At 36.7% G+C, this 25,954-nt stretch overlaps 3 protein-coding genes and 1 pseudogene across 3 annotated transcripts; 1 reads left to right on the top strand and 3 right to left on the bottom strand.

Annotated features, from left to right (window-relative positions):
* Positions 1–609: 609 nt before the first annotated feature.
* Positions 610–3,581, bottom strand: LOC111469052. Its single transcript, XM_023114277.1, has 6 exons — positions 2,927–3,581; positions 2,706–2,853; positions 2,451–2,627; positions 2,284–2,367; positions 1,457–1,538; positions 610–1,330 (listed from the first exon to the last, which is right to left on the bottom strand). The coding sequence occupies exons 1-6, from the start codon at positions 3,256–3,258 to the stop codon at positions 876–878; spliced, it is 1,278 nt and encodes a 425-aa protein (XP_022970045.1). The 5' UTR covers positions 3,259–3,581; the 3' UTR covers positions 610–875.
* Positions 3,582–6,491: 2,910 nt separating this feature from the next.
* On the bottom strand, positions 6,492–11,932 carry LOC111469075 (annotated as a pseudogene).
* Positions 11,933–15,837: 3,905 nt separating this feature from the next.
* Positions 15,838–18,377, top strand: LOC111469089 (50S ribosomal protein L11, chloroplastic). The gene is made up of 4 exons (XM_023114329.1): positions 15,838–16,166; positions 16,259–16,431; positions 16,522–16,585; positions 18,056–18,377. The coding sequence occupies exons 1-4, from the start codon at positions 15,929–15,931 to the stop codon at positions 18,262–18,264; spliced, it is 684 nt and encodes a 227-aa protein (XP_022970097.1). The 5' UTR covers positions 15,838–15,928; the 3' UTR covers positions 18,265–18,377.
* Positions 18,378–19,159: 782 nt separating this feature from the next.
* Positions 19,160–21,635, bottom strand: LOC111469066 (protein DMR6-LIKE OXYGENASE 2-like). The gene is made up of 4 exons (XM_023114298.1): positions 21,343–21,635; positions 21,021–21,268; positions 19,819–20,140; positions 19,160–19,740 (listed from the first exon to the last, which is right to left on the bottom strand). Exons 1-4 carry the CDS (start codon positions 21,565–21,567, stop codon positions 19,495–19,497), a joined length of 1,041 nt encoding a protein of 346 aa, XP_022970066.1. The 5' UTR covers positions 21,568–21,635; the 3' UTR covers positions 19,160–19,494.
* Between the last annotated feature and the right edge of the window lie 4,319 nt (positions 21,636–25,954).

Below are 25,954 nucleotides of genomic sequence, written 5' to 3'. Positions count from 1 at the left end.
TCGATGCCGGGAAAGAAGGAAGAAGCTAACGCCGTAGCCAAATTCAAGAACTCGTCGATGAAGCCGAGATTCGCTCTGGAGCTCGATGGCCTCAATTGCTTTGAGACTCTCGTCCCAAATTGAGGTCTCCTCTGGTCGTGATTCTGTTATTATATCTTACTCCATTCTTCTGATTCTTTCAATTTTAGGAAATTCTTTTGATTCTTTCAATTTTAGGGTTTAAATTAGGTTATACGAGATTTAGGGATTCTAGTATGTGAATCAAATTACAGAGTGCTTTCTTGTTCTTCCTTCGCGCCTGTTACACGGAATTAGATGATTGATTCCGTTCCACGTTTAGTTTTTTTTGGAAATTCGATATGAAATTAATTATTCTTCTCCTTATTCCTTGTTGTTCCTCATGTTTTTCATCTCCTTTTATGGAATTATTAACAACTCACTCACTACAAAATCTAACTTTAAAGTTTTATTTTATTTCCAGATTATGAGGTTGAACACTTTATTTTATTCCTTGACCAAATTACAAGAACCAATTTATCACGATTAGCTTTAATCCAGAACGTGTATTTTAACTTTTTTTAAAGGGTATATTCTAAAAAAGGATGGCAATAAAACAGGATAGCTTCTTAATTTCCACTATTTATTCCATAAACACTCCCCCCATCTGAGTAAGAAGAACAGAGAATTGAGGGTTTATATGAAGCCTAAATCTATGTTCAATCTTCTCTCCTTCCCTACAATCTAAAGCTTCTTTTTACAACTCAAAAGGGGAAATTCCAAAACCAAATTTACCACCTTCAAAGGGCTTCCTCTTTGTGTGTCACTCATGGAAACAATGCTTAAGCTGAATCTGATTATAAGATTTGTTGTACTGATCATCTCTTTGCAATGTTCAAACATCTTCGGGCCACTCCGAACACGACCGCTTTGGTTAAGAGGCCGTGATCGAGGCTGCAAGCAAGGGCGATCGCTCCGCCCACCATAAGAAGCTTTGGCAAGTTCTTCCCTGCTGCTGGTTTCTCAGAGGGCTCCAAACTTCCGACCTCTGAGGAACCATCGTCATTGTCAGATGCATCTTCTGAGCATCTCATCACATACTCTGAACTCATCTTTGTGTTGATATTAGCCATCACAGCACAGTTTGAAAGCGGCGCTTCGGAAGCTCTATGCTTCTGATATGCACGTAAAGCGGGATCGATCTTCTTGACGGCTCCCCACATCCCTTGCCTAATCCCCAGCTTTGCAATTTCCCATGGGATGCCCATGTCTTCGTAGTGAAATAGTATCACCTCGCACGCACTCAGCTCGCCGTTACCCCTTCTCGATTCAGCTGTTTCCATATAGCAGCAGAGAAACAGCTGTTTAGTTGTCTAGGAGACGTGAATGACAAGGGGGGAAGAATTCAACCATGACCAGCGCATTAAAATAAATAAGAAGGCTATGAACTTGGCTCTACCTGCACGGATGCACCAACTTGAGTAGTAAAGGTCAACTCGTTTTGGCTTCTTCTGTCTTGGTATCAAGGAACAAGGTACGCCCTGAATCAACATAAACCAAGATTGGATATTATTTCCCAACTTTTAAACATCAAAGTGGCTTGAAAAGTTGACCATCGTCCATTTGTGAAGAATCACCGCCACCGTCGGTCAATATTGTTCACTTTGACTCGTAAAATCTTTGTTAGAGAGATGTTTTCACATTCCCTCTCTAACTGATGTGAGATCTCACAATACACCCCTTGAGGACTAGCGTCCTCGTTGACACAAGGCATCGATGTCCGGTTCTAAGTCTACTTCTAACAAAGCCACATGATTTTAAAACGCGTTACATAGCATTATAGCAGCCAACTTTATGATTTTAAAACGCGTCTACTAGGGAGAACTTTCTACACCATTATAAGTAATGTTATGTTCCTTTCTCAAACTCAAACTGATGTGAGATCTCAAAATTCACTCCCTTGAATGCTAGCATCCTTGCTTGGCACAACGCTAGATGTATGGCTCTGATACCATTTGTAATAGTCCAAAGGCTCCCGATTAGCCTTATCTTCATGGTTTTAAAACATATCTACTAAGAAGAGATTTCTACACTCTGGTAAGAAATATTTTGTACCCCTCTTGTATCGAGGTGGGATAATTACCCAAACTTGTGAAGTTGATGATTAAGTGCAATAGACTGAAGTCTAAAACATATAAAAATACCAAACTTCAACAAAATTTCAATGGAAGATCCGAAGAAAAGATGAACATGGAGAAATGGGTAGACAGGCACAGCATGTCTGACCTTCGTCACACAGTAATACGCCTGTCCCGATTCCCAGATTCTTCGTCCGATCGTGTAATCTCGATCGCTGCAGAAGAAAGGGAACTGCAGGAACAACAACAAATCAATGAGAAAACCATAAACATAATGTCAAACAAACACAGAGACAAGAATGGAACTTCACTCACCTTGCGCACCCAGTGGACAGTCATGTTCCCTGTGGTCGGACATTGCTCCAATGTTCGACCACTTATAAGCATATCATCCCATTTCATTCTGAATTCATCATCCCAAAAGAGATCCCTCACCATCTCAGCCGTCGCATCCTCAAAAATCGTTCGACTTCGGTACTGCGGCGGCCCCCTCTGCCAAAACAACAGTAAATAACACCATAAGGGCTATAAAACACAAGAACAATACAGTAATAATGGATAGCTAGCTACCTCAGGGTCTCTCCGCCATGCTTGATAGCTCATGGTAGAGGTAGAACGATCCATCATCTGAATCCATGACGGCCCTCCATCTTTCTCCTCAACAAGCTTGTACAAATACTTAAAATCCTCCTCCGTTAACTCAGCTGGTGCTGATGAACTGTGGTTAACAATTTGTATTAGAAATCATCATAACTTGTCGTTCATCATATGGAAGAGTTAAAGCAACAAACCTGGAGATGGATGCTGCAACTTCTTGTTCTTCTTGTTCTTCTTGTTCATCCTCACAATTTGACGTCAAATTCAAGCATTTAGGCAGAATGTTCAAGGAATTCAAACTAGAAATTGAACCCACAAAGCAAGATGTCGGCAGATTATCCTTCAACTTGGACGAAATGAACAAACCCTTATTGGAATCCACCCATTTGGGCTTCCAAATCCATCCCACAACCACTCCCACAATAATCCCCACCCACAAACGAGCAACAAACATCAAAATCATGAACACTGAATCGTAGGCGGTGGGAGGCCCCGCCGTCTCCAACAAGAACGAGTCCACCGCCATCACCCCCAACAAAATCAAATGACCCACAAACACAAAAGGCGAATGGAATCGAAAGAACCCAACAGAGAATCAAAGAACTGAAGAACACGAAAGAATACCGGGATTCGGATATAGTTCTTCCCCTTTTGCCTCGTTTTCAGCAGAAGCGCATCAGAAAATGGATAAGAATCCAGCGATGATAGGAGGCGAAGTAGTAAGAACCAGAAGAATTCCTCTGGTTATTACAGAAAGTTGGGGTCTCCCTCGTGACTTAAATAAAGGGTTCTCTCAAAATCCCCAAAAGGGTGAAGGATTTTGGCCGAACGTAGGCTGAAAGGGCAGGTGGGTATGGTGGGTCTTTCTCTAAAACGCCATTAAAATGCCCAAATTCCACGATTCAAACTAAATTTCTTCTCCCTTTTTCAACTCCCTGAAAATTTGACCATAATTACGAGTGGAATTAGTGAGTTTTTGGGGCGTTAATAAAGACGGGTTGTTTTTTTCTCAGATACTATCAAAGATTAAGGAGGAAATGAAATTATTTTTGCTAAAATTAAGAATTGAATACCCCTTTTCCACATTTTGGGGTTGGAATGGATAAGGATAAATTTTCTATTTTTATTTAATTAATAATGATAAATGAACACACTCTCCACAATGGTATAATGGTATGATATTGTTGCCCACTTTGAACATAAGCTCTAGTGGTTTTGCTTTGAACTTTCCCAAAAGGCCTCACACGAATGGAGAGAGTATTCTTTGTTTATAAACCTATGATCATTCCCTTTCATCCTCCAACAAATAAATCTCTCCCAAATAAAATATATCTTTTTAATTTTGGTTAATGGGTGGCTACTTAAGGTTAATGAACAAAGAATAGCATAAGAGTCATATTTTTGGTTAAATCAGCTTGTATGAGCTCGTCATAAATATAGGGGTCTCATATGAACTTATCTAAACTATTGCGTTTGAGTAATCTAGTTTATCTAAGCTTATTTTTAGTGATTGTGTTCGACTGAGTTCAAATAATCTAGTTATCCTCTGTACTATTTCTTTAAGTTATTTTAATCATATTTCATTCCCAACGAACCTAATTCAAAGCACGTGTAAAAATAATGCCTTTTTCTACTTCAAAATTTTCAAATATTTGTAAATTACTATTTAGACCAAAGTCTACATTCCTAGAACACCAACATTATCAAAACAAATTATATATATTTTTTTTTACTGTTTTTTCTTTTTTTTGCATGAAAAACACGTGTGTCGTGATCCATAATTGGGGTGAGTGTTGTTTTTTTGTTTATACTTTTAAAGAAAAAAAAACCAAATTTTTATGAATTTTGAGAAATAATAATTTGTAACGTAAAAGAATTTATCAAATTAACTCTCAGAAGATAAATTCATAATAAAATAGAATTTCAACTTCTTACTTTCTTTTAAATAAGGGACGTTTTGCCCTTAAACATTTAAAAATAAGATACATTGTATAACGAAGATCGTTAATATCAGCTCGATACAAAGTAAAACTAACGATAACTTTTCTTTTCATGTCCGAGAATTATTTCCTTGTTCAAAGTATTGGTCTAGAAAAAGTTCACATATTCAATGTTTCTATTCCTGTTTAGGTCACGGGAAAAACGTCTTCCTCCCCCACCTAGCTTAAATGGAAAAGTAATTTTCTTACTCAATATATTCATACATTTCTGCCAAATGTCAATTTATGTACGTATATAATGTAGATACCGTCGTTATTTGTACACGAAAAATATTTCACTTCGAATTGACGTGGGCTTATATTTGCCAGCCGAATTAATTTCTTTCCAAAAATTAAATTTTTTTTCCCTCAAGTGGTCAATATTTCAAGGGATGAAATAAAAATTAAAAAAAAAACAATTATTTCGGCTGAGGAAAGAATATTAGAAATATTAATTCAAATGAAATATTTTTAAAATCCAATATTTTCAATTTTCACTTTTGTATTTAATAGATTTTATAAATTTAAAAAAATGTTAGAAAATGTCCGGAATACTTAAATACAAATTTAAAAGTTTAGTGATCTATGAGATACTTTTTAATTTTTAGAGACTTATTAAACACATAAAATTATAAGTTACGAATAATTGAATATATAAAGAATCACGATTTTTCTATCGTAGATTGGGTAAATACATTTATTTAAAGAGTTAACTCGAACGATGACAAAAATTGATTAGGGTTAGATGTTATTTTGTGAGATCCCACGTCGGTTGGAGAGGGGAACGAAACGTTCTTTATATGGGTGTGGAAACCTCTCCCTAATAGACGTGTTTTAAAATCTTAAGAGAAAATCTGGAAGCGAAAACTCAGAACGGACAATATCTACTAACGGTAAGCTATTTAATCATAGTTAAAGTAAGTTACGATCTCATTGAAATAAGTCATAGATTTTTAGTTTGGAAGTCCATGACAATTGAAATACTTTTTTAAAGTAGCTTATGAAACTACTCCAAATGCCAATTCATTGTTGAATATATAACTCATAAAAATCATAACAAAAGGTCACAATCCAAAAAGAAAATGTACTACCGACCACTATTTTGATTTTTTACACGTTTTTTTCTCGGTTTTCGTTCTAGCTAGATGACCACTTTGAACTAGAGACGTTTACGAAACGGGAGATGAGAAACCTTTTCCATTCCTACCACCTTTTCAATCTCAATTCTCATAAATTTTTCATTACCGTAAATTTTCGGAGATCAGATTTCTTACATGTATATATATATTTGGAGTTAAGGATTGGTTAGGAACGGGGACAAAGAGTATAATCCTTGTTTTGAGTCCCTTTAGTTGAGAAATTTCTCTCTATTCCTTCATTTATTCTCCGATTAAATGGAAATTCTCTGTTCAGTTTACGGTGAGTCCTAACTCTACAAACATCTCTAAGTTGAATCAATTCCGACCATAAAATTTAATTCCTATTAATTTTTCTTATACCCATTTTAAAAGTAAAGTAAATAATTAATTTTGTTAAAAATAAATAAATCACAGAAATATATGGTTTAAAATTTTATTTTGTTTGTTAAAATTAATAAAACCTAACAAATTACCATAATTAGAAAAAATTAAAAAAATGATTCATTAAAGAGAATGAACAAACACTAAGTCTTCCACTTTGAATGGCATGCACTGATTACAATACCAAAAACTCTCACATATTTGGTCAAATTTTGGTGAAACATTTGCCATTGTTAAAAAAACAAAAAGAAGAAAAGGAATCATATGAACACATGATTTAAAAAATTATTATGTTTCTATAATAGAACACAACAAATTTCCATACTGAGAATGAACACATTGCCCAGATTCCATGAATCACACACTTTCAAAGGCAGGCATATCAATGCAGTGGGAGATGGTACCTCCAAAGTTAATCGATACCCATTGCCTTGTAACAGTGATATACACAGACTAAGATGGAGATATCAAATTCAAAGGGTTTCTAGAAACTGGTGTGCCAGATTGCCTCTTCACCTTCCCCACACCTCTGATGAACCTCCTCCATTCTCTCCACTGATTTGCAAATGCCTCTGCAACTCCAATCAAATGATGCACCACAGGGATTCCCAGCTTCAGCCTTCCACTCACAGTCTGCATCCATGAAATGTGAATCAAAACAAAGCGTATTTCGACACGATGAGACGGTGGTGAAGGGAATGGTCGTTGTCTTACCGAGTGGAGTGCCACAGCAAAGGCTCTTATCATCGATGTGTTCGACATCAAGACCAATGAACCATGAACCTAAGGAAACATCTTCATTTGCATATCTATGTAGTATGGGTCTACAAGAAGAAGAAGCAAATTCTGACAGATAATTATTAAAATGTTAAGAGAAATAACCGCTCAAGTCCAATGCTAGTAGATACTGTCCTCTTTGAACTTTCCCTTAAAGTTTTTAAAACACGTCTCCTAGGGAGACGTTTCCACGTCCTTACAGGGGTGTGGAATTCTGAGATCACACATCGGTTGGGGAGGGGAACGAAACATTCTTTATAAGGGTATGGAAGCCTCTCCCTAGCAGTTTAAAAACCTTGAAAAGAAAGCCCAAAGAGGACAATATCGGCTAACGGTGGACTTGGGTTATTACACGCCGTGACTGAAATGACTTACCTATTAACTGAAATGTAGGTAGCTAAATCTATGGAGATGCCCTAAATTTGCCCAGTTGCATGCCTAAAATACTTATTGCCTTCCTCACCAAATTTCCAGTATTCAGGTTCATGATACTTTTCCTCTCTGCAAAGATTTTACGGCGTAACGTTCCAAGGACGTAACATTTACGAGTATACAGTGTTTAATTTGCTTACTTTTGAACAAGAACTGGACCCGACTTCATGCAACCAATATAAACACGTGGTTTCGATCTATGACGAGCCAAGGTAGAACCAACCATACCTGTGATTTTCACAATCAGTTTAGGTATAGAGGCAATAATCCTAGAATGTGAGAATGCTAACCAAGATTTATATGAACATCGTCATCAACTTTGATGAAGAAATCTGCATCCCATTTAGCAACTGCTGTTGAAAAGTATATTTGGGTTTTGGAGGATAATTCATGATATCCTTCTATGTGGTTCTGTAAGAAAACAACCCAAGTTTAGAGGTTTATCTAACAAAGAATGTGGCAAATCAAAGTAAATATTAGCTACTTTGGTTTTGGATATAGAAATGCCTTGAAGCAGCAAGTAGTTATGTGTTAGTGTTAAATCAAGAATAGGAGCAGCTGGCACATTATGGTGTACATGTGGTGGTTGCTGTTTTTTGAAGCTCTGGTTGAGAAGGGTTGGAGAACATTTGGTACAAATCTTATGATCCAGAGTGCACTCCCTCAAAGTGTCTCTGTTTCCCAACCCCCACGCCCCCATAGGGGAAAAAAGGACTAGCTGAGAAAGGGAGCTTTCCTCGACGAAGAAGGTAGTGATGAAGATCTGGTTATTTGCGAATACGTGTCGAGAAAATAGAATGTGCTCTATAGATGGTTCAGGGCTTTATCAAGTCTCCGAGAGCAAATTGTGAGATTCGACATCGTGAGGAGAAGAACGAAGTATTCTTCATAAGGGTGTGGAAACCTTTCCCTAGCAGACGCATTTTAAAAACTTTGAGGGGAAGCCCAAAAGGAAAAGCTCAAAGAGGACAATATATACTACTGATAGACTTGAGTTGTTACAATTAGTATTGGAGCTAGACACTAGGCGGTGTGCAAGCGAGGACACTAAACCCCGAAGGGGGGTGGACACCTAGCAGTGTGCCAGCGAGGACGCTGGGCCCTGAAGGGGGTAGATTGTGAGATCCCACATCAGTTGGAGAGGAGAACAAAGTATTCTTTATAAGGGTGTGGAAACCTCTTCCTAGCAAACACGTTTTAAAAACTTTGAGGGGAAGCCCAAAAGGAAAAGCCCAAAGAATACAATATCTGTTAGCGGTGGGCTTGGGCCGTTACAAACAATATTGGAGCTAGACACCGAGCGGTGTGCAAGCGAGGACACCGAACAGTGTGCTAGTAAGGGCGTTGATCCCCGAAGAGGGGTGGATTGTGAGATTCCACATCGATTGGTGAAAGAAACGAGTGTCAGCAAGGATGAAAGGCCCTAAAGAGAGTGGATTGTGAGATCTCACGTCAGTTGGGGAGAAGATCAAAGTATTCTTTATAAGGGCGTGAAAACCTCTCCCTAGCAGATGCGTGTTACAGAACCTTGAGGGGAAACCCGACCTTACCCTAGCAAATGTGTGTTACAAAACCTTGAGGGGAAACCCGAAAGGGAAAGCCCAAAAAAGACAATATCTGCTAGCGGTGGACTTGGGCTGTTACACCACCTATGGGCTATTTGTCTCATAATACTAAGAGTTACATACCAGTCTTAGAAAATCCTTGTGTTGTGCCTCCTCAGCATCAACCGCACGATCCAATACGCCACCAAGAGTTGCACTAAGAACCATAGCATACAAAATTAACTATTAGATTACGAAACACGAGAGTTTACAATAAAGAAAACTCGTGCATCTATGAAAACTCTACCTATGTCCAATGACAAACCGTAATATAATTCCCTTCTCGACCTCCAGCTTCCTTAAATCTTCACCTAAATGAAACAAAACTGTGTCACAAGGAACAAGTTTGATCCAAAATCAGAAAACTTAGTAACAGAATGACTATGTTATGGTTGAACCTCGAGGCATCCATGTTTCTCTAATCGAGTCTCAACGCTTTCGGCTGCTGAAGGCCGTAATGATTCCCATAACAAAGAAAACCTTTGGCCACTCCTTCAAATTCTCGATTCCGAGCTCTGTAACCATAGGAGATCCTTCATCATTGTCTGCTTTAGAAGCTCTAGCTGTAGCTAGCTGCACCTCCAATGATGAGATTGTTTTGTCTAATGTCCTGAAAAACTCGTGTCATAATATACTTCAAACCTAAGATGAACAATATTGTTAAGATCGCACATCAACGCACACACTCGATTTAGATGAACACAAAAAACAGGAAAGAGAAAACGCAAGGAGGAATATTGGCTAAATGATTTGTATTGATGACTTCAAGTAAGTACACCAAAAGAGAATACAGATAATAGTACATTTTGAAAGCACTATCTAAACAGATATAACCACCTACGAAATATCTACCATATATATCTCTACGAAATATCTACCATATAACATACAAGCAAAGTGACTAAAACTCACATGATAACATCATGGGTCTGCGATACTTGAGAAAGAATATCAGCTTGTAGGGAGGCTTCCTGTAATATGAACACAGTCGTCAAGATATTGTAGTGAAGTTAATTTGTAACATTTATATCACTCGCCTTCTTCTCACAGTTAACAATGGGCTGAGAAGTTTTTGAGTGCACTTTCTCTATAGATGCCTCCTCATCTGTTTCAACAGGATCAGGCACACCCCAAAACCTGTAACACAAGTATTAGAAAAAAAAATTAATCTACCAACTTATACACCTAAATGCATAGAATGGAGAGGATATTGGAAATAAGAATCTTTCTTCTTTACAACAAATCTAGCCAAGTACAGAGCATAAGGAACTCGTTTTATTCCGTCCAAGTCCACCGCTAGAGAAATTGTTCTCTTTGGACTTTCCCTTTCACGTTTCCCCTCAAGGTTTTTAAAAAAATCTACCAAGGTTTTTAAAACAATCTACCCCTTTTGGCACCTACGAAATAAGAATCCTAGCTCGCTGGCACTCGTTCCTCTCTCCAATTGATATGGGCTTTCTTCTCTCCAAACGCGTCTGCTAGGGAGAGGTTTGCACATCCACATAAGAAATGTTTCGTTCACCTCTCCAATCGATGTGAGATCTTACAATCCACCCCCCTTCGAGGCCCAATGTCCTTGTTGGCACACTGCCCGGTGTCCACCCCTTTAGGGCTCAGTGTCCTCACTAGCACACCGTCCGGTGTCTGGCTCTGATACCATTTGTAACAGTGCTCTCCAACCGATGTGGGATCTCACAATCCACCCCCCTTCGAGGCCCAATGTCCTTGTTGGCACACTGCCCGATGTCCACCCCTTTAGGGCTCAGTGTCCTCACTAGCACACCGTCCGGTGTCTGGCTCTGGTACTATTTGTAACAGCGCTCTCCAACTGATGTGGGATCTCACAATCCACCCCCCTTCGAGGCCTAGCGTCCTTGTTGGCACACTGTCTGGTGTCCACCCCATTTAACGCTCAATGTCCTGGCTAGCACACCGTCCGATGTCCGGCTTTGATACCATTTGTAACAGCCCAAGCCCACCGCTAGTAGACATTGTTATCTTTGCACTTTTCCTTTCGGGCTTCCCCTTAGAGTTTTTAAAACGCATTTGCAAGGGAGAAATTTCCACGTTCTTATAAAGGGTGCTTCGTTCTCCTCTCTAACCGATGTGGGATCTCACAATCCACCCTCTTTAGTGCCGAGGTTTCCACACTCTTATAAAGAATGTTTTATTCTCCTCCCCAACCAACGTTGGATCTCACGCTAAGACCCTCCAAAAGAAAGAAAAGAAAAGAAAGCACAATGCAGATCTGTCCTATGGACCAAATTTTGAAGGATTCAAGTCTGTAAAACAGAACAAAAGTTCTCCATTTTCATGCATTTCTTTTCAGTAAGTAGACATCCAATATCAGATTCAACGATAAGCATGCTTCACTGCCTACAGGAAAATAATCAACTATCCACTCAAGAACATAACCCACTATCCACATTGAAAATGGCAAAACCCAACGAGACGATTCCATTCAGTAAAAGATCTCAGACACAAAAACGAAAAAAGAAAAAGTACCTGTGGACAACAAAAACACCCAGGAAGAAGCTAGCAATGCAAAATAGAAAAACCCATCTGGGAGAGAAACCATTGGCAACCTTGTGAGGTCTGCTCAGACCCATTAGAGCCCAGAAGCGTTCAAAGCTCAACAAAGCGCCTCTAAGCTATTCTCTGAAGATTAAAAACGCCAGAAAGAAGAAACGAAGTGAACCCATCAAAGAATGAACAAAATGAGTGTCCTAAGGAGACGGAGAATTGGGATTGGCATCCAAAAATGGGGAATTGAAGAATGGTTATCCTTTTGCTGGTCTCTTCTGTTTTGAGCTGTTCTGGGCATTCTTTGAATCGCTGGCTCATGAGGAATCTTAAAAAAATGGTATAATTCAAAAAGAATTGGACTCGGGTACCTCTGCCAGGTCCCATCTACCCGTAGCCGTCAAGGTCGAGCAGTATCTGAAGCAGCAGCAGAGCAGATGAATAGCTCTTGATTTTGGGGTCTTTTTCTTAGCATCTTTTAGGCTGCTTTTCAACTCTATTTTCAAACATTTATTTGATAGCGTTAAATTACAATAAATACAAGTATATACCTTTACACAAAAATAGACATTACCCAACAAAAGAAAATTATTTAATTTAATATCAATTTTAATATTTATGCTTTTACACTAAATTAATAAAAAAAAAATAATAATCCAAAACCCTATATTTTTAAATACACTTCCACATTTAATAATATTCTTACCCTTTCCAAAAAAAAAATAATAAATTAATTAAAATACTTTGGTTTGAAATGAAAATATTATTAAAAATATTATTTATCTTTTAAAAAAGTATAATTAATATACTTTTGCCTTTTTTAAAAGCTTTTAAAAAACATACTCGGAACTAACATTAAAATCTTTAAATCTTCCTAAAAAAAAAATATTCATATCATCAATAACAATAGAAATGGTTTATCTGCCCTTCATAAATTATTTCTATAATTTTTTTTATAAAAAAAATCGGATACTTACTATTCCATCTGTTGGATGATGAAAGTTCCACATCTCGACTAATTTAGGGAATGATCATGAGTTTATAATCAATGAATAGTCTCCCCATTGGTGTTGAAGCCTTTTGGAGAAGCCGAAAGCAAAGTCATGAGAGTTTATGCTCAAAGTAGACAATATCATACATTGTAAAGATATTTTTTAAACTTTTGAAAAACGTTTAAAAGTGTTTTTGAATTAAAAAAAAATAAATGTAATAAAACTTTTGTAACATCCAGATTTGGTCTCTATAATTTGGATTAAATTTCAATTTAACCTCTACGGTTGGTTAAATCTCACAAATAATTCTTAAATTATTTTTTTACCGGCTCAAAATACAAATTTGTATCCATTTTAAATGCAAGCACAATAATTTAACTATGTGAAAGCTAAATCTATACTGTGACTACTCATGGCATGTGTCGTAAACATTTCATTTCATAAAACATTCATATCAACCTCGTGGATAGCATACATGTATAATTTAAAATTGTTTGTCTTTACAACATCAATCGCATAGCTAATAAAATCATAACTAATATTCATACAAGAATGATATCATGGGATAACATATAGCAAATAGTTCATCCAACCAAGCATGTCAATTTCAATCAACAACTACTTATTTTAATCAAATATTTATTTTTTATAAAATAAAAAAATAGCACTTCTCATATTTTAGAGAGAGGTCATAAAATAAGAATAATTATTAGTATCGTTAAAATCGGCTAAAAAAACAATTGAAAATAGCCCAATTCGAGCTAAAAACATCATACCGTGCTTAAAAGAAAAAAAATCAACCTAAACTAAGAGATTGAGTTGAGACGAGACTAGACTAGTGGAAATCTCTTGAAATGGTCTAATTTCTTGAATTAAATTTTTTATTGATCGTTGACTTTGACAAAATTGCTTGTTGACTATACCCATTGACGATTGACTTTGATTATTGAATGATGACTTTACCCATACACTAAACTTCATTGGTATGATGCCTTTTCGGAAGTCCAAAGCAAAACCAAGAGAACTTATGCTCAAAGTGGACAATATCATACCATTGTAGAGAGTAGTGTTCGTCTAACATGGTATTAGAGTCATGCCCTAAACTTAGCCGTGCCAATAGATTGACATGGAGGCTTAAGGAGTCAAGCCTCCTCGAAGGTACGAAGGTAGTAAAAAATGACTAAGACTCCAAAGGAGTCGAGCCTCGATTAAGGGGAGGCGTGCTTTGTTCGAGGGGAGGTGTTCTGATGATAAAAGACCCACATCGGCTAATTTAGGGAATGATGAGGGGAGGTGTTGGATGATGAAAGTCCCACATCGGCTAATTTAGGGAATGATCATGAGTTTATAAGTGAGAAATACTAACTCCATTGGTATAGCTGGCAAAGCCATGAGAGCTTATGCTCAAAGTGGACAATATCATACTATTGTGGATAGTCGTATTCGTCTAACAGCCTATTCCTCCTCCACCGACTTGTGCGATGAGACGACAATGAATTTAAACAATCGAACATACTCTAGTCTCATTCTAGAGATAAGATTAGATGTGAAAGATGAAGTTAAAAGTCAAAGTTTTTATTTTTTTATTTTTTATTTTAAACTAAAATTATAATAAATATTAGAATCCAATTAAATTAAAAGATTTTGATTTTTTAAATTTAATTTTATGTGATAAATATTGGTTTAGTTTTTTTAATCTAATAAAGTTAATATCCACAAAGTGTCCAACATATTAAAATGTAAATACTTAATAAGTTTATTTATATAAATTAAAAGTTTAAAATTATATTATCCACTAATTTATAACTTTACATAATAAAACTTTAACGAAAAATTACAAAATGAATATTCAGAAATTAAAAAAGGAAAATCATGAGAGAAACAGAATACGAGTACAAGCGGAGGAGTTGCCGCCGTCTATCCCGGCGGCGGGGTCGTTGTGTATCTGATGGTCACCGGAGGAATCGAAACCCATGGCCGTCACCGGAGGGCAAAAGCAAAGATCTACAAACAGGGCACGTAATCTGAAACTCATCAATCCACGTATCCAAACACTCCTGATGGAAGACATGGCAGCAATTAGAGAGCTCTCTCATCGGCTCCGATCTCTCCATTTCACTCAAACAGATCGTACACATCCGATTCTCTTCTTCTCCGTCGTTTCCCCCAAATTCAATCCCCTGTTTTGCAGCAAAATCCCCAAACGCAACGATTGAGAGGCTGTTCTTGATCCTGGCCTGCAAATCAGCCGCCGGAACGGTGACCAGCGAAGGGCAGGGGCCGTCGGTGAGGAAGAGGTAACTGGTCGGAGGCTGGAAGGGAGAGTCCGCATGGTGCTCCGGCGAGGGCTTGAGGAGGCCGAAACGGGCGGCGAGAAGCTTCAAATGGAGAAGGATTCTGGTGAAGAAATGGAGGATTTGAGAGCATCTGTGGCCTTTAATGGCGAAACAGAAGAACCCCATCAGATTTTCGTGGATCTAACTGAACCAAATTCCAAACGATCCCACTGCGAACCCACGTAATATATTTATCTGGACTGGTTTTTCAATTAATATTATTCATTTTATAATATTTTAATATTTCACACTCTGAAGTTTGAATTTAGAAATTCAATTGTTTTTTTAATATTTTGTGCCACTTTTAATAATTTTAGATATTTTATGAATTGACCGATGACTGGAATCACCTTAACCCAAAAATTCATAGATAGGTTAGGTTCATTAGTTATAAGGAATGTTTGAGTCGGGTTGAGTCTAAAAATGTCTTAGTCTAATTCAACTTACGAAGCCTTCTAACCACGAACTCCAATTCTCCATGTTCATCCTAGAGAATTATTGGGGATTATTGGGAGTGAGTCCCACACGGACTAATTTAGGGAATGATCGTGAGTTTATAAGCGAGGAATACTCAAAGTAGACAATATCATACCATTGTGGAGAGTCGTAATTCCTAACATGGTGTTAGAATCTCACCGTGGCTAATTAAGGGGACAGATCCTAGATCCTACGTATACAAGTAAGAGACGCACTATCTCCTTGACACGATTGCGGTCAAGCGGAAGAAAAAAAAAAAAAAAAAACTCAACATCGAATATTGGGCTTTTATACGTGGTATCATAACGTCCTGTAATTTTGGGCCAACCTTATAATTTGGGCTTGGGCTTTTCGTAATAATTGATATTGGGCCCAGTTCTTGTGTAATCAAAATTTATATGATCAATTTAATTAGTTCCCATAATGAAATTTTAAAAAATATAAAAGATTTATTGAAATAAGAAAAGGGTTTCTGTTGTGAAAAAACGGAACGTTTTATGTCATTTGCTGGGTTTATCCACAAGAAGTTCTGAGAGCTCTCTGTGTTTGCTTATCCATGGCGTCCTCCCTCTCCATCTATCATCCATTTTCTTCTAAATTTACTGCTAATTCCAAGCATCTTTCCTCTTCGTTTCTTGCTTCACCCTCTTCAGGGTTCTCTTCAAAGTTCAATTTCTCGCTTCGATTCTTCAGTAATGGCCAATCTTCGTCGCTAATCTCTCCCACTCCAAGGCGCCTCAGTGTTGTCTCAATGGCGCCTCCTAAAGCCAAGCCTGGTGGAAAATCCAAGAAGGGTAAATTTCTTTTTCTCATAAACCCTTAATTTTCCTCTACATTGTTCTTGGTTGAGCTCTGGTTTTCTCTAATTTGTTTTTGGGGGTTGCAGTAATTGGGGTGATTAAGCTTGCTCTGGAGGCTGGAAAGGCTACCCCAGCTCCTCCTGTTGGCCCTGCTCTTGGTTCGAAGGGTGTTAATATTATGGCTTTCTGTAAGGATTACAATGCCAAGACAGCCGACAAGGCCGGCTACGTTATTCCTGTTGAAATTACTGTTTACGATGTGGGTTTGTTCTTCCTTTCTCTGTTGTTGTATGTGAATGATTTTCCATGCTTTCCTTCGGGAATGTCTTGATTGTTTGATTTGGAACAGGATAAAAGTTTTACTTTCGTGCTCAAGACTCCCCCTGCTTCAGTTCTTCTTCTCAAGGCTGCTGGTATTTCGCTTTTAAGTGCTTGATATTCCTTTTGGCTCTTCCATTTTCTTCTTTTATGTGTTTATCTCCTGCTATGTCTATCCAACAGTAACTTGTTTAGATTGGCTTAGAGTGGATTTAGATAAAATTATAGTGGCAGAGATCAATGTCTTTGATAAGCATGAATTTGAGGTCTGAGGTGGGAAATGGCCCTTGAATTACCTTGATATGTAGTCATAATCATTGAAATACTAGTATTTTGCATTCCTTAGTTGAAGGTAATTGATGAGAGGATTAAGAAATGGAAGAAGTCCTACATCTTATGAGTCATCTACCTCACCCTAGCCTAGGTTGGGAGGTTGTATTATCTACCCGACGCGTTTTAAAACCTTGAGGGGAAGCTCGGAAGGGAAAGCCGTATCAAAGTCAGTCATCGAGCAGTGTACCAGCGAGGACGCTGGGCCCCCAAAGGGGGTGGAATGTGAGATCTCATATCGGTTGGAGTGGGGAATGAAGCATTTCATATAAGGGTGTGGAAACCTCTCCCTACGCGTTTTAAAATCTTAAGGGGAAGCTCGGAAGAGAAAACCCAAAAATGACAATATTTGCTAACGATAAACTTGGGCTGTTACAGAAATAACGTCCTATCTTAAATAGATCAAAGTTTTCTTCGGGGGTGGTATGAACATCCATAATAAAATCTGAAAAGATTGCCCAGTGATCTTGTCTCGAGCTGATATGTCTGGCGCAAGCAATATTGGAAGGATATTATCCTCCTCTTCAACAAATTGCAGCTTGCTACCCATCTCTCTTAGAGGCTGTTGGTCTCTTTGGCACATTTCAGGCCTTCATGTATTATTATATAGATTATCAGTCCATTTTGAACCGGGATCTATTCTTTAGCTTGATGCTATTGTTAGGGATCAAGGATCTCCACAATGGTATGATATTGTTCACTTTGAGCATAAGCTCTCATGGCTTTGTTTTTGGTTTCCCCAAAACGTCTCATCCCAATAGACATAGTATTCCTTACTTATAAACCCATAATCAATCCCTTGAATCACTACCATTTTGAATTTCCTCCTTCCCACAAGTGTCATTGATGCGTTTTAGCTTGGCAACTTGTTCAGTAAATATTCAAGTAGCATGATGCAGTGAATCCATAGTTCCTCAGTGGCTATCAATGTTTGGGAACAAACCCTCCAAGGGATGGAGGGACTGTTGCAGCTTGAGCATTGTCGCTGGGCGGCATACTTGCCTCCCATCACAGCTCGAGTATGCGTTAGGTACCCTAACACAAGATTGAAAGAAATTACAATATTACAATAGCCTTTCAAGAGCGCTATCGTCGAACTGTTGCAGCTCGAGAATCTGCTTCTTCTCTCTTTTATGAAATACATGTCATTTGTTACGAGCTGTATGAAGTGAATTGATCATATGCAAAAATGATCATCGAACTTTCGTTTTAATCGGTATGAACTGGTTATGCAGGAGTTGAAAAGGGATCAAAAGATCCACAGGCACAAAAAGTGGGAAAGATAACCATTGAACAGCTGCGTGTGATTGCTGCAGAAAAGTTACCAGATTTGAATTGCACAACCATTGAATCAGCAATGAGGGTCATAGCAGGGACAGCAGCCAATATGGGAATTGAGGTCGATCCTCCTGTTCTTGAACCTAAAAAGAAGGAACTTGTGTAGCCATTTGTGAGAAATTGGTTTATTCTTTTCCTTTATTATATGCTTTATTCTATTTGAGGTATCTTAATGTAAGAACATTTACAAGTCCACAATCAAGCTTCCTACTTCTATATGGTTCTTGTTCTTAATTTTACTTAGCTTTCTTCTTTGTCTTATGCAAAACGGTTTCGAGCATGGGCTCAGAATCGACAATTTTATCCACTATGGTTTCTTGTTCTCTCCTATTTTTGATGGTCTCGTACCCATGATTCGGAATCTGGATACGGTCTTTGATGACCTTGACATTTCTCTGCCGCCTCTGGTCACATTACTTACCGTTTGTCTTTAAGAGTGAAGGTTATCCTTACAAACCGACCCAAGCCCTTCTAAAATGTTTTGTTCTCATTTACATGAATCATGTGAAAATTTTCAAGAGGTCGTACCATGAAATTTCTATGATTGAGCCACCGAAAAGGAAGGTGTATGTTTTGGTTCCCATGAGAATGTGGAAGAATAAAACTAAGTTGTAGGTCCAGTTAAATGGGTTGAAGTGTATGAGTTCGTGTCAATAGAGATTAATGACACATTGATGAGTTCCCATGAGGTCTAGTTGATGAATGACATATTGATGTTTGACGATCAGTTTTGGAGAAATTATCACACCGACCGACCAACTACACCGATGGTGAGTTGGTTTTGGTCGGTTTCACGATTTTGGATATATCAGTTGTATCATAGATATACAGCTTTTATACCGAACATCAAATATATCATTTATATATTTAAAATTATATACTCAACAACACATAGTTTTATGTCGGTTGAGTCATACAACCTTCTATTTTATATGTTAATGCAATCCTTGAAAGCAAAAAGAACGAAATCGAAACAAAAGAAATTGAGAGAAGATCAAGGATGATGTCAATGAACGATTGCGTTTTGTGCACTTTATCGATTCACCAATCGTCATCAAATCAAATAAAGATATCATATGACATAATATACATTTTTTTTTAAAATAAGAACATTATGGATAAACTATGATGATAAACATGTTCAGCTAAAATGAAATCTCAGCTGGCCAGTCTTCCAGCCAGACGCTGTCAACTTGTCATCCCATGTCAAGCTTGGCAGTTGGTCGTTGGAGGACGCCAGTGTGCGGCCCGACATCAGCTCAACCAGCTCAGAAAGCTCCTTTGTCGGAGATGCGAGCAGCCCTTATGCATGGAAGGATCAATTGGACTGTACAAATCATTCAACTCTAAACAAATCTAAGCATCTTTTGGTTGCAAGTCCTTCATTCCAAAACGTCTTGTAATATTCTGAATAAGAAAATTGTCTATAAACCGCTCTATTCTTGACGTCGGCCAGCTCCTTAAATGGCCCGATCATCGCGTCCTGCGACGGACAATAAAATGTCGGGATTGAAATTCGCTCCGTTTCACTATTCACAACAGCTCGATGAAGCACGCTCTTGTATCTGTCATTACTCAACGCCTAAACAAAAACATAAACATAATCACTTTGTATATCTATGATATTTGTTTTGACGTGTATATGAGAAGAGGGTTATACCTGCATTTGATCGCCAATGTTGATTATAAAGGTGTTAGGGATGGGGTCGAGAGCGAACCAAGTGTTGTCGTGGAGGGCTTGGAGGCCGGGGACTTGGTCTTGGAGGAGGAGAGTGATGAGGTTCGGGTCGGTGTGGCCAGGTAAGCCATAGGTGAGCTCTGGCTGTGGACATGGCGGATAGTAGTTCAAGGCCATGTGTTGGCCATGGCCTCCAATTGAATTGGCTATGGAGTCTTTTGGTAACCCCAAGCTCTCAGAAATGGCCTCTAATAGCTTTAATGTCAATTCCCTCACTCTTGTACAATACTCCGCCACTTCTTTCCTGTGTAAGACCGAAGTGAGGATATTTTATGTTAGAAATGTGAGATCTCACGTCGATCGAGAAGAAGAATGAAACACCAAACACATTTTATAAGAGTGCAAACCTCTCTTTACCAGGCCCTTTTTGAAGAGTAAAGCTTTTAGGACAATATTTGCTAGCGATGGGCTTGGGCCCAACATCGGGTGAGCCCTGAACAGGGTGGACATGAGGCGATGTACCAACAAGGATGCTAGCCCGAAGGGGGTGGATTTGGTGGGGTCCCACGCTGACCCCGAAGATGGGTGGATTATGAGATGGAAAGCCCAAGACCTTGAGGGTAAGCTCAAAAGGAAAAGCCCAAGACCTTGAGGGTAAGCTCAAAAGGGAAAGCCCAAGACCTTGAGGGTAAGCTCAAAAGGGAAAGCCCAAGACCTTGAGGGTAAGCTCAAAAGGGAAAGCCTAAGGAGTACAATATCTGCTAACGAGACAATATCTGCTAACAAGACAATATTTAACGATGGGCTTGAACTGTTACAAATAGCAATAGAATCAAACACGGTTAGTGACGTTGGGACCTGAAGAGGGTGAATTTGGTGGGATCGCTACACGGTTAGTGAGGAGGCTGAGCTTCGAGGAGGGTGGACATGAGACGATGTGTCAGCAAGACGTTGAGACTTGAAGAGGGTGAATTTGGTAGGATCCCACTTTAGCAAGAACGTTGAGCCCCAAAGATGGGTAGATTGTGAGATTCTACATCGGTTCGGAGGAAATCTCTCCATCCTTTATAAGGGTGTGACTCTCCCATTTTAAAAATTGTAGTAGTTCTAAAGATACAAAGAAGGCAATATATGCTAATGGCTTGAACAAGTACCGATATTCATGAATGAAATGTGTTTGTTACCTGAAGGATGGAGGATTCTCGGGCCATTCATTGACATAAAGCTCGAGAGGGTAACAATGGAGTCTCAAGAAATCCCTCCAATTTGCCACCTTCTCCGTCTTCACATTGAAACTCGTCGAAAGCCTCGTCGTCTTCGTCGGATCATCGGAATAGCTCTTAAGTCTCTCACTCTCCGGCAGCCGGAAAAACTCCCTAGCCAATCTCAGCATCCCATTCATCAACTCCTCCGGCACCCCATGGTTCTTCACCTGAAACAGCCAAACCCCTCCATTAAAACCACAAAAAAAATTAAAATTTACCCAAATTTGAAAGAACCCATTACCAGAAAGAAACCGTCGCGCTCACAGGCTTGGCCAATTTGGGCGACGACATCAGCACGAGAGAGGCCGTGGAGGTTGTGGAGGTCAATGACAGGGAAAGAGTAGCCGGTCGGAGTTCGAACATGGGAGAAGTTTGGACGGTCGTCGATGGGGCGGACGAAGCGGGAAGGGAGTTGGTGGACGGTGGAAGCGAGATCGGCGACAAGCAGCTTGGCGGTGGCGGACATGGCCGGAATTATCAGGGAACAAGATCTGCAGAGGGTAATTTATTGAAGGGAGGAAATCAAATGCGCTGGTGTGAATTGTTTTGCTACAAATCGCAGCTTCTTATAGCAACAGCCTTATATAACACCTCTCTAAAGAACACAAGCTGACGTCTTATTTCTGACGTCATTCTCTTACTGAATTACTTGAATTTGGGTTGAAATTGTCTTTTATGCCCATTTTGGACGGAAAATTATATATATATTTATATATATTTATATAAAACTCTATTTTGTACTGATAACTTAAACTTTTAAATTTTTTTAATAATACTTTAAATTAAAAAAAAAATCTAAAAAATACCGTTAAAACTAAAAAAAGTTAAAAAATACCTAGTTTAGTAGGAAACAGTTAATATTTAGTTAACAACTTTCAAAATATTTTTAAAATATCTTTTAATTCTCAAAAGTTTAATGAATATTCTTAAATTTTTAAGAAAATTAAAAAAAATATATTCATTTATATTTTTTAAAGTTTTGATTAGTTGCTTAATAATATATTTTCATGTTATTAATTTAGATTAATAATGAAAATAGACGTCTTTAAAAATTATTAAAAATTTGATAATTAAAATAAGGTCATTTGTGAGCTAGTTCAATAAATAGTGTCATATAACCGTGAAATTCGAGGCTAATTTGGCTGAGCTCGCTAAAAATGAATTAGGTCAAAGTTAAAACATTCAAGTTCTTGGAAAATGATTGGGTTAGAGCTCCGAGTAAAAAACACGGTTCAAAATCAACCAAATCAAAACTTGGGTCTATCAAAATTCTATAAAATAGAGAAAGTCTTTCTTTATTTTATCATCAATTCACTCAAACAAATGGAATTGAAGTCAACCAATAAAATCAATCATTTCTTCGTAAGTTGCAATTAAATATACAATTTTTTTTTTTTTACTCGAGAATAAGTTTATATGTCCTAAGATCAAAGTCAACGGACAAGAGAGAATGATTTGGAAGACGAACACTTTTATGAATCAATAAAATGTTATTTTTAAAATATCGTATAAACAATGAGACCTCCGTTTAATCTTTTCTATTTTTTTAACCAAATAAATAAGATGTTTCACTAAGGATATTTATTAATTTACTAAATTTTGATTTATTTCAAATTTCAATTTAAAGCTTGTATTTATTTATGAAAATAATTAAAATATAAAATTTATATTATCACATTTCCAACGATCTCAAAGGATACGTGTGTTAGAAGACGTCATTCGCTGACGTGTTGCTGACGTGACGAAAATTTTCGTGGTTTAGACGGTCTTGAATACGCCACATAGATAATCTTGAATGAAGAAATCATTGCCACGTCTTGAAGTATTCTAAGGATATATTTTTTTTTTTTGTAATTATTCCATACTATTTATTTCCAAAAAAAATTTGTTTTAATTCCTTATGATCTAGAATATATCTTGAATCGATTCAATGTAGAGAAGGGCTGAGTTGTAACCTTATTCTTGGGTTGGTTGGTTAGGTTATTCGACAAACAAAATGTCAACTTGCAAATCGACTCGAATTTAAATCGAAAAAAAAAAAAAGTTACTCAAGGTTGAATAGTTCAGTTTGGTCGAATTCTCGAGTCATTTGAATACCTCTATTATATTTCATGCCAGTAATAAAGGGTGATAGGTGCCTTCCATTAACCACTCTATTTGCATTCTCTAACACTGGTGACCTCGACATTCCTTTGCGTCTCCTGTGACATACCCTTGTGAATGCAGTAAATATTGGTTTGTTATTTTTATTTCTCATTCGTCTTGTGCTCTCGTTTTTCCTCCATTCAACGTAGCAGGAACATCGTTTTTGGAATTATCCTCTCCAAAATCTTTATCCTTTGCCTTCATCTTTGGATCGTCCTTTAAGAAAATATGATATTATTGATTTTGATATTGAAAGGTGCGACACTCGAATAAAAGAAAAGTATATAAATAAACTGACATCGTTCGGTTTTGGATAGAAATGAGGCAGGGTGAGTATGAAGTAAGAACGAATGGATAGTTATTGATGGGTCTGCATGTAAGAGAGAGAATCCTCTTGAAGAACAGAAATTTGACTTAACTTGTATCACATGCATGTCTGCAGGAAAAGATTGCCAGATTTTGAATTTTGCATGTTGCAAAGAGTAAAGGTGTTAGGAGGTGGCACTATTTTATTCTTATTTCACGGAGACGAATACGAGTGTCGTTCTAGAGTTGAGTTAGGTTGGAATAGAATTTTCTTTATGAATCACTTTCAAATTCCAAATTCCAAATTAATTGTATCTATGACTTTGAATGATTCGAGTAAGGTTTGTAATAAAACTCGACCCAACTCTTTATTTTTGAGTTGGGTCGGTGAATTATTAATTTTTTTTAAATCATCTTTAAAAAATTATACTTTTTATATTAATTACTAAAATCTCGTAAAATTGAAAAATAAAATATTTACAAATAGTAATGAATCACTAACGTTAATAACAAACATTAAATATTTTTAATTTTCATTTGAAATCATAAATTAAAACAAAATTCAAATCACATAAATTTCAAACATTAAAAAAAATTAAATATTACAAAAAAAAAATCTCAAAAAGTTAGTAATATTAAAATAATAATAATAATAATAAAAGATGGAGAATGCATTGTTCATCACTGTCATTTATTAAATCGAAAAAAAAAAAAGAATTCTCCTAATTTTGTCGCCCATTTTCCACTCCATTTGAAATATGAAGTCAAATGATAGGGTGTGAAATAATAATTTATTACAAGGAATAAAATAAAAATAAAAATTATGAAAATGATCTTTCAATGTTTTAAATTGACCATAAAATGAAGTCTATAATTGATCCCAATCATTTATCTAACTTTTTAATATTAATAATCATTTAAATAATTAAAAATTTATTATAAAATATATTATACAAACACGGTAGTCTTAGTACAACAAATATGAGGTATATAAACTTTTGAACTATGCTCATGTTGATATATTAATATCGATTATTTAAAACATGTAAAAATAATTATCTTTAATAAATGCTATTTTTTTTTTAAATAAAAATGAAAAAAACTTTTTCTAAATAAATATTAATTATTCAAAATTTTCATTTTATTTAATATAACTCTATTAAAAAAAAAAAAAAAAAACCTAAAGTCTAATGATGGCTTTCAAAGTTGATTAAATGTTACGGTTCGACTAAGAAAGAAATGTCGGAGACTCATTCTAGGATACCTTGGTTTAGACAGATAAGGGAAATTACCTAATCTCCTTCTCTATTCTTGTTTGTTATTCTTCACGGTAAACAACGTCTCGAATGCTCGAGTCAAAACGAAAGGTAAGAAACCGATTATACCTATCACTTACAGAAATCGAACACGTGTTTTCAATATGAAAAACGATGTCTAATCACGAACGTATAAAAATTCAAAAAGTATAAACGCAAGTTTCAAAACTCCATGTCAAACAATTTTCGACCTCAAATATAAACTTATTTAACTCAAATTAAACAAGTTTTCACACAAATATACTACGGAGAAATAATTCATTATCCAAATTCGATCCCCACAAATTTACTATAGAAAATTTCAGCTTCATTCTCCACGAAAATAAATAGAGAATTTCACAGGGATCAAAATAAGGGGCGGCCTCATGGACATCTCTATCGAGATGCCATACCTAATTCACTTTGTCTTAAATGTAGAAAATCTCAACCAAGAAAGAAATAAGATGATTGATTAAANTTTTTTTTTTTTTTTTTTTTTTTTTTTTTTTTTTTTTTTTTTTTTTTTAATAATTGATTGAGATAGGGCCTTCATCTTGTCTTCCACGTTCTTTATCGCCAGCTCAGATATGACTAGTAATAGTATTATGACGTCAACAATATTGCGTTTATTTTGACGTCATAATATTTTTCTTCTAACCTCAATTTAATCTAACATTTAGACTTTATCTTATATTTATATATTAGTTCCTAGAATTTTTAATACTTTTATTTTAGTTTTTAAATTTTTATCGCGATTTATTATTATTACTATTATTTACTCAATTATTTTTAAAATATCTAAACGTCTAAAACTAAGTTTTTATTGATTGAATCTCTTTCTAATTGAAGCTAGAAAACGTGATAGTAGGTAGCGGAGGACATACTTTCAATAATCATGTTGACGTGAAAACAATTATTTCACAATTATTCTTCGACATGAGTTGCTAGTAAACTACAACAATCGCTTTTGCGAAATACACCGACTAATTCTTACCTAACAACAGCTCCTTCAAACTAAATGGATCAACTTTCATCAATAAAAAAAACGTAACTTTTTTTTCTATTAAAAAGAAGAAACAAGAAATGAAACGTTATTAAATTAGCATA

The sequence above is a fragment of the Cucurbita maxima genome, unplaced genomic scaffold (genome assembly GCF_002738345.1).
Source record: "Cucurbita maxima cultivar Rimu unplaced genomic scaffold, Cmax_1.0 Cma_Scf00038, whole genome shotgun sequence".
In the NCBI taxonomy this organism is placed as follows: domain Eukaryota; kingdom Viridiplantae; phylum Streptophyta; class Magnoliopsida; order Cucurbitales; family Cucurbitaceae; genus Cucurbita; species Cucurbita maxima.
This window is presented reverse-complemented; position numbering and strand designations above follow the sequence as displayed.